The following is a 13,301-nucleotide window of genomic DNA, read 5'->3' on the forward strand; positions in this document are numbered from 1 at the left end:
CAGCGGCATCAGCATCACCGGAAACTGTTAGAAATGCAAAATCTTAGACCCCAACCCAGACCTACTGACTCAGAAATTCGAAAGGTGGGGCTCAGCAATCTGTATTTTAACAAGCCGTCTGGGTGATTTTGATGCATGCTAAAGTTTGAGAACTACTGGGCAGGAGCCAGGGGACAGCCTTTGGATTGTAAGTCTTCCTAGGAAGGTACACCTTTGGTTGCAAAAAGTTATCTTGACGAGAGTCTGGGAAGAACCTGTTCTGAAACCAAATAAAACCACCACCATCTTCAATTCTGCTGTAAACCTAAAACTTCCCTAAAAAAATAATGTCAATAATTGTTTTTAAACCAACCACTGCAATAATTAGGTTGAATGGGTAGGTAGAAAGAAGAGCATAGGACTTTCCTTGTGTGTGTGTGTGTGTGTGTGTGTGTGTGTGTGTGTGTGTGTGTGTGTGTATCCTGACTTGCTCTAGAGAGGTTTTCAGACAACTTCTTAAAAAATAAATAGCAGCCAGGGCAGGGGCAATGGAGGCCTGTGCACTATTTGTTGGCTTGGCCTGAGGCACCGGGCTGGAGGGTGAGGGCGCAGCGGGGCCGGGACTCGGATGCCACCTCCAGATGGGGCCCAGGGGCGGCAAGGGGGCTGCCACGACACCAGGTGAAAATATCTTCCTGTTTGTGCCTAACTTCATCCGTGAGTGCTGCCGGTGGCTCCAGATCAAACGGGAGGGCAAGGTGCCTTGGGCAGGCTTCCTGATTCCACCCTGTCTGCCCTGTCTCCCAAGGCTATGCAGGATTGCCTTAGCCATTGTTTCTTTCTACTTAATGCCCTGCTGTCCCCTCATGACCTCCTCCTTCTACTCACTCAGCGGACTTCTGGATGATTTCCAGACACGCTTCTCGAACCCTTAATCAAGCCTCAAGCCTGCTCTGTTTATCCCTTGTGCTGGAAATGAGCTCTTCTACTGCTCCCTCCACCTGTTCAATTTCTCCGAGGGACCTTGAGTTGGCTCTGTGGGTTTTTCCAAGTGGGCCTCTGGATCACCGCCCCTATAGCTGTGCTCAAGTCTCTTATCAGTGTCCTCCATCTGGTCACAGCTGCACACAACATGGCTGGCCTAGACACAGGGGATGGTGACAGGAAGAAGTGACCTGGAAACCTCCAACCCCTGACTGCCCACCTACCCTGGAAGTCTCACTGTGCCCACACAGCTCCCCTCTCCCTCCTGCGAGGTCCCAGGCTCCCTTCTTCCTACGGTGTTGTCCAGCCTGCTAGGAGAAGGGTCAGCCTCTTTGATGATGTCATGTTCTCCAAAATCCTGAGGACTGGTCCCACCCTTGGGATTCCCAAGGACCTGGACTTCAAATCAATAAGGATGCTCAGGAGACCTCACCCATATAGGCAGTGCTCCTGAGACACCAAGAGGCCTAAGGACCCGACATGGTGGCACCTGCTGACTTAGCCCTGGGGTCTGGCTTGGCCTGAGGCTTTAGGGACAGTTGAGTGAGGGAGATGGGGTAGGGGCCAGGTTTCTCAAAAGTCAGGGAATCACACCTGGGTGGCTCAGTCAGTTAAGCATCTGACTCTTGATTTCGGCTTAGGTCATGATCCCAGGGTTGTGAGATCCCACCCAGCATCCAGCTCTGCGCTGTGTGGAGCCTGCTTGAGATTCCCTCTCTCCTTCTTTGTCCCTCCCCTGCTTGTGCTCTATCTCGGTCTCAAAGATAAATAAATAAATACTAAAAAAAAAAAAAAAAAAAAAGGCAGGGTATCAGACCTGTGTCCCTGGTGCCACAGTCAGGAAAGAAGAGGCCCTGTAGATCCTTTCCCATCCCGGTCTCCTGTATCCGTCTATACTGGCTCTGAATACCTAGACAATAAAGGGGGGGAGAGAGGGGGTAGGACAGGGGCTTCATTCTGCAAGACTTGGTTTCCTTTGAGATACTCTCAGACCAGGGCCTGGGTTGAGGGAGAGCTTGGAGAAAAAGAAAGATTTATCTGGATGCTTTTCTCCTAGTTGTTAACTGACTGGCTTTGTCCTATCATTCCATGGTGACCTCACAGAGGGGCCCTCCCTGCCACCCAAGCTCATGCCCTGTTTTGCCCACCTCCTTTATTTTCTTTATGACATGGTCACTCTCTGTCTACATTTATTTGTACACATTTTCTACACCCACCAGAATGTAAACTCCCGTGAGGACATAGATTTTTCTTGTTCCTTCTCTAGCCCCACAGTGAAGATTAACCTTAACCTGGCCTGTCATAGCCGCTCAACAAATATTCATGAGCAGAATGAATAGATAGATAGACAGACAGACAGCATCCAGTCACAAGCCATTCTCTTAGAAAGATTCCTCACTATTTTCAAAACAACCTCATTATTTAAAATACTCAAAATTTAGGCATTAATCACTAAGCAAGCTCTTAAGATATCTTCAGAATTCACTGTAGGATTTCAGACCCTACACAGTTAGAAAAAAGGAAAGTAAGATTAACTTAAATTCACCAAGTTTAAAATCTGCTGCACCCAACAAGAGTCATCATGCTCCTTCAGCATTTCAAGCACATGACCCCCTACACTGACTCTCTTACTTAATGTCATCAACAGCCACAGTCTGTGATGTGTGCCTGTGAGTCTGTCTTATAGCAAGGTGTTTCGGTAATTCATTAATTCAGCCCCTTTGTTGTTCCATAAAGGGGCCCTATGGTTCCAAAATTCACTTGAGCTATTGTGTTGAGATGAGCCTCTAGTACTGTTTTAACTTTTTTCAAATGACAAATAATCTTAAGAAATCAAAGGGAAGTAACCTATCACTAAGGGATTTTTTAAATAAATTACGGTCTATTCATATAATCAAAACCCAAGCAGCTGTTAAAAAAAAAACAAAGAGGTTCCTAGTTCTCAATCCTACACAAGTATTAGAAGCACCTAGCAGTTATTTAAAGTATACCAATGCCAGGGCCCCACCCCAATTTCACTGGTCTCGGATAGAGTTTGAGCATCCTTTTTTTTTTTTTTAAGCTATCCAGGTAATGCTAATGTGCAGCCACGGTTGAAAATTACTGACACAGAACTATATTAACAAAATGGAAATGTCTCCCAGATTATTCCATGAAAAAAGTCATAAGACATATATCTTTTAATAAAATTATGTGTCTGTGTATATAATTTTACTAATAGATATGGGTTTAGATGTGATCTCCTTCCATTTTACACTATTTACTTATCCATTGCTTAAACTTTTCAAAATGAGAATGTGCTAATGTCTTTTGCTTATTAAATTTTTAATTTTAAAAAACTGTTTAGGGAAAATGTGGATTTGTAGGAATATGAGGAAGCACATGAAAATAGTAACTCCCAAAATATACTATGTCTCCTACTTTCCGCACTGCTTCCTCCTTCTGTTCCTTTCTCTCGAAGAGTATAAAAGTAAAACAAATAAAATTCCATTTCTGTCCTATCTACCCAACACAGATTATTTCCAATGTTTGGGCCTGGGGTGAGGGAGAGAGTATAGATGGAGGAGGTAGAGAGATACAGTTCATTCATTCATTCATTCATTTAGCAAACATTTATTGATTCCCAGACAGGTCCATGCTAGGTGCTGGAAATATAGCAACAAACAAGAGAACCATGCCTTCATATATATCATAGATATATCCTGCCCTACTGGAGCTTTGTTACACGTAAACAAGGAAACTTAATCTAGTCAAGAGAAGTGAGAAAAGACTTCCCAAAGTAGATGTAGACCTTCATCCTGGAGTTAATGGTAGCCATTAAGGGGTTTTAAGAAGGGAACTGATATTACCAAGTCTGTATTACATTTATATTTATAAACATTTATTATCTGACTCCAAGTTGAAGTGCCAGTGACCAGGGGCAATGCTCACTTCCCCCAACACTCTCACTTAGAGCCACTATAAGAGAGAGTACCCATCATCTCTCATTTGAGGTGAGGGGGCTCCTTACAAAGTTAAATTAGAGCTTCCTACAGTAGCAAAGGATTGGCTTAAAGAGTTCACCTTTCAATTTATTTGCCATCAAGTAATATTTAACATGAAATGTTACCTCCTGCTGAGTTTACTGATTGGGCACATATCTCTGTCCATCTAAGATGAGCCCAACTATGGCAGATTTATTTTGTCTGAGTTTACAGTTAATAAAGTCCATTGTATGCAACAAAAAAACTTGCAAAATGCTTGTCTTTATGGAAGTGGTTGCTACCATTCATAGAGTCTCTTGAAAGAAAACACCTTTGTAAACAGAGCAAGGTAGGTGAAGACTCCCAGGGTAATGGGATATTTCACTGTACTTCATTTACTTAACATTAAAGTCAGTTTTAGCCATTTATAACCAGAACACTTGCACATGGAAAGAAATTATCCCACCCACAAGAGGATTTCTATGTAAGTCTCATTTTATTGCTTTGGGAAGTAGATACTAAAGACTACTTAACTATCCTTCAAGAGTAGAAAGTTCATTCTCTAGGTAAAGTTAACTAGAAAAACAAAAGGGAGAGAAATTGTATCTAACACTGTCCTTTTATTACCCAGATGCATCTACATGGACATTAATGTGAATGGTTACCTCCAAGCATCGATGTTATTTTTAACTTAGAATGTTCAATCTTTGCTCAAAGTAAGTATATGATTAGTGTTTTGAGGAACGGAATTGCTCTAATTTAAAGGCAAAGGCTGGAAAATGTTCTAGAAAAGGGGGGAATCTAAGCTCTTTATAAAACATATGAAAATTCCTCAAAATTGCTTTTTAAAAAATAATTTAAATTATGGGCTTCTCAGTCAACATTTCCAAAAGGCCCCCTAATTCTTTTTTAATTCTTTCCAAACTACATAATCTCTGAGAGCCTGGCCCCTCTTTTCATCGGTGTCTCTGCAATATAAGAGCCACTAGGGTGGCATTTTCACTTCTAGACACATGGGGTGAAGCAGTTCTGGGTTTGCTATTCTGCAGTTACATGTCACATTATCCTAATTGATACTACTATTATCTAAAACCATTAACTTGCTGTAAGGATTAAACAATCACTGAAGTGACCACTCTGCCCCCATATTAACCCATATATGACATGTGTGTGTTTTAAGGCACAGCAGTGCTTCTAAAAAGTTCAGATCATTGAAGTCTTCATCTGGGGCTATCAAACTTGTTTTCACTCCCAACACACCTAAGAAATGTGAAATGCTTCAATCGGTAGAAATGATTCTGGGGGTGAAGGGGAGGCATATACTCACACACTGGGTCCTGTCATTTGAGAAGCGTCGGAGTTGGTTTTGATAAGTCAACACACCCCGAGGGGGCAATAAGGAGAGAGAGCCATGTAAACCTCACCTCAGGAGGATGAAAATCACTGGTTTGGCAGAGCATTCATTGTCCTGTGGGCAGAGACCACAGGACAGCTTCTAGCTCCAGCCCCCTGTCCAACTCGCCTCTGAAGTTAAGAAGGCTGACTTTTTTTCATTAGTCTCTGGGTTTTGGTAGGAAGAGAAGCAAAAATAGAACAACATCTCTTCCCTCTAGAAAGGAGTAGGGCCAGCTGTGCTCCTGGGCAAAGGAGGTGGCCACCCACGAGGTATAGTCTCTGGTGGAGGAGCTAAATGAACCTCTCCAACAGTTGCCTGAACCCCCTTCACAAAGACAATTTATCTCATCCCGCTGTTAGCGATCCTGCAGAAAACAGAATCTTCCTGGCTTAAACACAGACATACTATATGCAGATGACTGATGATACATAGCTCCTTTCTTGCAACCAGGCTTTGATTAGAACGTAGAAGGATACAGGGTACAGGAGAAGCTGCCACAGGAGGAGCAAAGCTGAAGTAAGAGGGAGATGCCTAGAGGCCTTTGTCTCCCATGTGACTTAGCCCGGGCAGATACAGCAGGTGAAGACAAGGCTATTCCAGGGTTGTCCAAAAAAAAAAGACAACTAAGACATCTGGATATTACTTCCACTTTTAGCACAAGTATTTTCTATACAATTTTAAAACAGGTTCTGGCTGCACTCTAAAACCTTCAACTAATGTTTATTGTCAAGCAGGACAGTGAGTGAATTCATTAATTAAGGCCTTTGCATCCTTATCATCACTTTTGTTTATGTGGTTTCAAACCATGATGCTCTACCTTTTTTTAACTCCATTAATCTAGGAATAAGTGGCAATATATTGATATCTGTACATCTTTTTAGATTTTGTGGGTCTTACGCTGTCCTGAAGCGGCCCAAGAGCCATAAAACTGTCCCAAATGTTCACTTTTATTCAAGTCATAGCATTTGGCTTAATCACACTATTATTTTTCAAAAAGAAATTGTAAGCCAATCTCCAATGCATTAATTTGTTAACCATTCCTTTGTTAACTATTCTAACATTTCATGGCAGTCCCAACATACGTGTTTAAACAGAATACATTCACACATAAAGTGAGACATTTTCTATTCCAATGACTTCATCATTTCATGATTAATATCAGTGTAGAGTGCTGACTGGAGGTCTCACATAAATCATCAAAGCAAATTAAAGTAGCAAAACAATATAAGTTACAATTATCAAGTTCCCATTCATGTGGTTCTAGGTTCAGCTGGAAGATAAGCTAAGTACCTACATTCTGTCACTTACTTTTGAAAGATACAATTTTTAGGCCCCAGTAATTTGATTGATAAATACATTTGCTTCCACATAATAAATGCTCACTCTGTGCCAGTGTACTCATTTTAGTTATGATAATTACCATAGCTAACACCCCTCGTGGCTAAAAGTCACCCACTCCCTAGGATTTGGTCAAGGGTGGCAAGAACAGTCCTCTATTGTGCTGACCACTATCTTAAGAGTTGACCTGGAGTACTGGACTCTGCCCAGGGAATCCATGGTAATTCTCCCACCTGGTCAAATAAAGTCCCTCCGGAATTATTCAAGACAGTAAGGAGAGAATTGGCCAGCCAATGAAGAAGAATGGAGCAGAGGGAAGTTAGGTTGAGACCACATAAAAACAAAACCTTCAGATGGTCTGAAGGTCCCTTTGGCAGCTCGAGGAGACAAAGGACATGGGTTCCGGTGGAACCCTTCACCTGTATTTTCTCATTAAATCCATCCCAAAACCTAACATGATGTTATTATCCCCATTTTATAGATAAGCTGATTCTATAGTAAAATTAATGTTCACAATCTTTAGAAGGTTCAAATAAGCAATTATCGCCAATACCCCACTTCTCAAGTCCTTGTCTACTTTTGGCTGGCCACCAGACTATAGGAAGGAGACAGGATTCATAGGAATTATGATGGGATTGCTGGGAACCAGAATTTAGTATATAAGGGGAGGGTAACAGAAGGCAGGGAAAAGATGCTCATGAAGGTTTCCCTCTTCTCAAAAAGTGGGTGTTGTTAAGGAAATAGAGAGTGAGAGAGAAAGAGAGAAAGAGAGAAAGAGAGAGAGAGAGAGAGAGAGAGAGAGAGAAACCAAGAAAAAGACTCTTAACTATAGCAAACAAACTGATGGCTACCAGAGGGTGGAGGGAGGTCGAAATTGGTGATGGGGATTTAAGAGTAGTACACTTATCATGATGAGCCCTGAGTAACATACAGAATTGTTGAATCACTATATTTTACCCCTGAAACTAATATAACACTATATATTAACTATACTGGGATTAAAATTTAAAACTTCTAAAAACTAAACAGAATAAAACAATACAAAATAAAAACAAAACAAAATAATATAACAAACGTAATAACATAACATAACATAACATAACATAACATAACATAACATGTGGGTGTTGTTGAGCCACAACTGCTGAGTTAAGAACAGAAAAAAGATGCTTGGGAGCAACTGGGAAGACAGATCAAATCAGAGAGGAAAAAGATGCTGGGAAAGTAGCTAAAACTGGGTACCATCACAGAGCACAAAATGGCATGCAGCTCAGAATTGAGACTTTGAGGAGAAATTCTAGATCCCCGGATGTGGTGAGAAATCTGGAAAATCCTGTACAGGCAAGGGGTCAGCTAGCCCAAGAGAAATTATTCTAGAAATGACAAATTCGAGCACCTTTGGCTGCCTATTTTAATCTTGTGTCCTTATCATTGCCAAAAGGCTCTTCCCAATGTCCTTCGAAATGTCTCCAGCATTCCTTGAAGCCTGGTTTGTGCCTCTTCAATACTCCTTAGACACAGAGAGCTTCTGCTCAGCATCCTCATTTCAGAAAATTTCATCAGCCTGAAAATGGTCATTAGGATGCCTCTTAGCATTCTGTCTTCTAAACTAAAGCAATTCATACAAAAGCTGGACGGCCACTTAGGGGGAGGTTACAAAGAAGATTCCAGCCTACAAAGTGAACCAGACTAGATGGTCCCCCAAGATATTTCCCAAACCAAGAGCTTTTGATTCAATTCCTGTCATCTTTTTTGTGAAGTTTTCCATCAATTTGTTCATTTTTGTCACTGTATCAGTCACCTGTCCAATTTCTCCATATTCTTTTAATATCTTTAAATATAATATGCACAGGAACAGTTTCTCACAATATAAAACAAAGCCTCATTAATTCAGAATAAGTCGGAAAAGTCATGTCCCACTAAGAAACCAGTAAAAAGTATTTTCAATTCAAACAATTGTCTCCTACAGAACACTACATAATAGATATTGATAAACAAAATGATAAAGTTAATGAAAGATGGTGACTTACAACAACTTTATTTTTATGGCACTTTATACTTTTCAAAGTATTATTCCATCTTATTTTGCCAATTTTACTCAGTATATAAATGCAATTTATAGGTAATAGATCATCAAACCTATATCAGAAAGGCTTGAATTATTCTGCTAAACTTGAACTTTTAACTCAATATGAATTATATATAATTATTCCAAGTCTGCATCAGAGCAGTCTGAATTAATGAGGTTCTGCTCTATTGTAGCTATTATAAACCTGACAATTTTATGGCCATCTTATATCCCAGGGTGTCATTTCCATCCACACATTAGTAATACTGTTTCTTCATACAGGAACTTTTGTCATAACAGAGCATTCCACTTTAAAGAAGCTTCACCAAGTAAATTATCCTATATCTCAAACACCATAGAAATGTTTTACATGAAAAATGTGCTAAGATTTCATTATACTCTCTAAAAATACTTGCTTTGACTTAAAATGAGCATCAATAAGGAGGATATCCCAAGATGTTAAGGACTCAACATGTCACAGAAATTATCACCTGTTTGTTCAGGGAGGAAAAAAGAGTCATAATTAATCCAATTAAGTAATGGAGCTAAATCAACACATGTATAAACCCAGACACAGAATCCTCTAGTTGAGTAACCTGGTGACCCTGAGAGGGTCTATGAGCATCTTCACCATGTTCACGTTCTTCTTACACCTGTGGTTGGAGTCAGAACAGTTTATTGTCTTGTCACAATGATCAGAAAGACAATGCCTTCACCTACCTTAAAAAGTCTTAAAATGTTAGCAACCATGATGGACACGGAGCTTGCTGCAGCACCTATGACACCAGAAATCTTGTCAGGCTTGGTGAAAATGGGTGGATCTCCATTAGCACACTTCACGTCAGAAGCGTCTTTCTCTATCAATGCCTGCACAAATGTTAATGACTGCTCCAAAGCATACGTGTCCCTGGAGCACGTGTCAAGGATCCGGACACCCAGAGTAATATTGGAGAGGAGATCGGGGTCCTTATTAATCTGGTCGATTGCATAAAGCATGGCCTCCAGTCTGTGGATCCCCTTTTCCTTCTTCAGCTCCCCGCAAGGTACCCCTCTCTCTCCCTTTGCATGGACAGGGAAGAGACCCCCCAAAATGATGTCCCCATCCACTCGTATGGAATGGGCATACTCCTGGCTGTGAGTTCTTTGCATCATTGTGAGGATCCAGTAGAACTTGGCCGTCAGGAGGAAGAAACAAGGGCAAGAGGCTGATCGCTTTCCCTCGCATACCATTTTCTCCACAGGTGGTGTTGCAACCCAAGACCCAGAGTTTATTCTTGCCACAGAAGAAGGGGCACCACCAGAGGCTGCACCTTCTGGAGGCTACCATCAGGGCCCATGGGGGAAAAGGCTCTGTGGGTTTCAGCAAGTTTTCTTGATTTCAATGTCACAGTGAATTTCCATCAGACCCCTAAGGTTCAATTTTATTTCCATATAAAGTCAACTTGCCTGGAATGGTGCAAAAATTAGAATAACAGCTGAGGTTCTGAAGGTGGGATGAGGTCAACAATTCACGTCCTTGAAGTCAGCCCTGTAGCAGAATTATTCCTGGGAGGCAGGGGGAGGGAAAAACAGGGTTCAGTTCAACGGGTCTACATTTTTCATATTTTTAAGTTCTGTTTACACCAACCTCTTTTTTTGTTTGTTGTTTCATTTCCCCTATTCAGTGAGAAACTAATTTTTTTTTGTCCCCCTATGATTCTGAACACCTGGCTGCACTGCATCTAAACAGAGAGATTGATGACACTTTTGGAGCAAGGGAAACAGAAAAGTATCAGAAACTAGGTTGATTCTCCCAAGCCAGAGAGTATTTTTATTTACCATTTTATTTCAATAAATCCAATTTCCATGAGGGTAAAAATCCTGTGATTGATGGCACTATTTCTTTTCAAATCTGCTTTTACTTTTTACAGCTGTCTGAATTTAGCATTTAAATGTTGTCCACAAAATCATAATGAAAGTTTATTTTCTGTGATGTATTCAACAAGCCAGTCATCTGTTAATTTCATTTTTTTGGTGCCTCAGATTGCCCAGTGGGAAAAAGTGATTACTCAAACACAAAAGAAAAGAAAGAAAGAAATCCACCCGAGGAGTCCAAAATGTATAAGTTTTATAGCTTGTGAAAAGATTTAACATAGAACGTCAGCTATTTCATATAAATTATCTCATTGTTCTCTAATAACAAAACAAAGACTTGAAAATGAAATACATGGGGAGGGTTATGTGTGAAGATATTGCTATGAATTTGTTGGAGTGGAAGCAATGGGTATGCTTATAGTTCTGAAGTAAACACTCTTTGATCCTAGAATCACTAGGAGCAAATCAGAGCTGGAGATCAATTGAAGAGCTTCTTAATTTTGTCTGACTCAGTGGGGAAAGCAGTTATTTCATCAAGATTAGAAATAACCTAAAGTGAAAACATCTACCAGCAAATCTATAGAAAAAGTTTGTTCTAGGACCTTCAATCCTAAAGAATTCCACGAGATTCTTTCAAAGGACTTTTGAGGAGGTTTAACTGAAAGCAAAAACTGACTTAACATAAGGGAATCTGATATTTGAAACACACGTATAATTAAGAGAATAAACAACACCAACTTGTTTTGGCAGGATGGTTAATTGAAGGCTCGTTTCTGATGTATATATGTTTGAAGCCTGAAATTTGGACAACTCTCCTCTAACCTAGCCAACCAACATCTGGTTGTATTTTCCATTCACTTGTTTAATTTCCAGTTCATAAAATTTTCATTCCACACTCCCTGTCCCAAAGGAAAGTATACTGCCTCCCTAGAGGATAACTGAACATATGTCCAAAAGCTTTCAGAGAAAGCTGTACTTTTCTTCAATTTCAGATTAGAAAAGGGGGGTTCGTCATAGCCCACTGCCCTGGATTTCTGAGCATATACCTGGAGTACACTCAGAAATACAGCCAATGGCCCATTCTGCTGATTAGGTTCTATTCTGCCTATGACAAGCATCCCCTGCCTCCTGGCACAGGCTAAGCCCTAGATTCCCTCTATCCTGCCCCAAAATACTTAGTCCTTTTCTGATTTTTCTCACCACTTGAATGATATTCCCTCATGCTCCATTCTCCTAGCAGCTGCTTCTCCCTCAGAAAATCTGTGATTTGACAATAGCCTGACCTCAGGCATTCCACAAAAGGAAACACTTAGAAAGTTAGCTTGACTTCCTGGATAAAACCATTTAAGTGAGGGACCATAAATTACATCAGCCACCCATTAAGAGACGTAGGATTATGTTTTACAGTTTCACAAGGAAGACCCATTGTAAGACAATAAAACCTCATTAACTCTGATCACTAATTCAGAGCTTGAGACCAAGTCCACATGGCTAGGCTGACCCTTAACGTACCCCTTCTGACAGAGCACAGAGTAAATGGATATGTGAAGGATAAATGTTTAAAGGGAAAAAGAAGGGGAAGGGCACCTGTTGTTCTCCAAAGACCAGCCTTTCTTCATTACACCAAGCCACTCCTAAGTACTTAAGAGAATAAACGGTTTTCAATTACACAAACATAAAAACAGTCCATCTGTTAATTACAAATCATCCTTCCCTGCTCCTGTGGCATTAACCCAGTTCCACTGGCTGTACAGTCCTGGAATTAATAAAATCGAGTTTCTTATAAAAGTATTTGTGTTTGTAATAATTTCTAGTCTTTTCAGCATCTCATCGGTCTGTTTAGAGATTTAAGTTAAGGAGAGGTTGAGGATGAGCAGCAGTGAGGCAAGAATTCATTTTATTTAGTGGATGAATGCACTTACATGGAAAACAAGAGGTTCCATCTTGGTTATTATTTATTGGACAGCTCACTTGAATTTTTGCTTAAGTTCCCTCCTCTGCAGCATAGAATTATTAGTACATGACCTCTCTAAAGCTTGGCTTTCTTGTCTGTAAGGGGATGACAGAACCTGTCACGCAGCACACACAGAAGACACAGTACCTGGCACAGGGTACGTGCTCAGTAAACAGGAGTTGTCATTGCTGATTTAGTCTGTAACTCATTTTCCACAATGCAGAGCAACTTTTTCTATATTTGCCTAGTTGGTGAGGTTTTTACTGAATTTTGTCACTTTAAAATTAAAATCAGAACTACTTACAAAATACTGAAATATTGCAGTTATATCAAAATCTGATACGTTGTCATAAAAATCAGACTCTCGACAGCTGAAAAGGTTTAGTTTCCCTTTTAAATTCTAAGGAAAAAATCTATTTCAAAGTTTGTGGAAAACCACATAAATTCAGTTTCATTGTATAATCTTACATTGCCTAATCTTACTCTTATGCAATTCTTGTGAGCTTCAATCTAAACTCATCCTACTTGGGCTCCATGAGTTTTAAAGAAATAATGACCTTTTTGTACTATAAAACTAAATAGTTCTACTTCATGCTTTGTGCTAGATTTAGAATAAAACAGTTTTTCTCTCAAACGGACCTTCCTCTGGGAATGGGTACAAACTTCACCTGGGCTGACGGACTTCTTCAAGGAGGTGTGAGGTCTGCAATCCTGAAATCAACCTCTGAGGGGAGCAGATGCCTTGCACTATTTCTGAGCCCACAG

At 40.4% G+C, this 13,301-nt stretch overlaps 1 protein-coding gene and 1 long non-coding RNA gene across 3 annotated transcripts in view; both read right to left on the bottom strand.

The window, feature by feature from the left end:
• Positions 1 to 10,025, bottom strand: part of GRM8 (glutamate metabotropic receptor 8) — a 756,021-nt gene extending 745,996 nt beyond the window's left edge. Inside the window, exon 1 of the mRNA XM_042923664.1 lies at positions 9,449 to 10,025. Within this exon, the coding sequence (XP_042779598.1) occupies positions 9,449 to 9,958 (510 nt within the window). The 5' untranslated portion in view covers positions 9,959 to 10,025. The remainder of the gene's footprint in view (positions 1 to 9,448) is intronic.
• On the bottom strand, positions 125 to 2,068 carry LOC122210778. Of its 2 annotated transcripts, none has more exons than XR_006198241.1 (3): positions 1,781 to 2,068; positions 868 to 1,120; positions 125 to 254 (listed from the first exon to the last, which is right to left on the bottom strand). It is a non-coding gene; the product is annotated as an uncharacterized LOC122210778 (long non-coding RNA). The 2 variants fall into 2 exon arrangements; XR_006198239.1 differs by having other exon boundaries at positions 125 to 259.
• Positions 10,026 to 13,301: the final 3,276 nt, after the last annotated feature.

This window comes from Panthera leo, chromosome A2 (assembly GCF_018350215.1).
Source record: "Panthera leo isolate Ple1 chromosome A2, P.leo_Ple1_pat1.1, whole genome shotgun sequence".
Lineage (NCBI taxonomy): Eukaryota > Metazoa > Chordata > Mammalia > Carnivora > Felidae > Panthera > Panthera leo.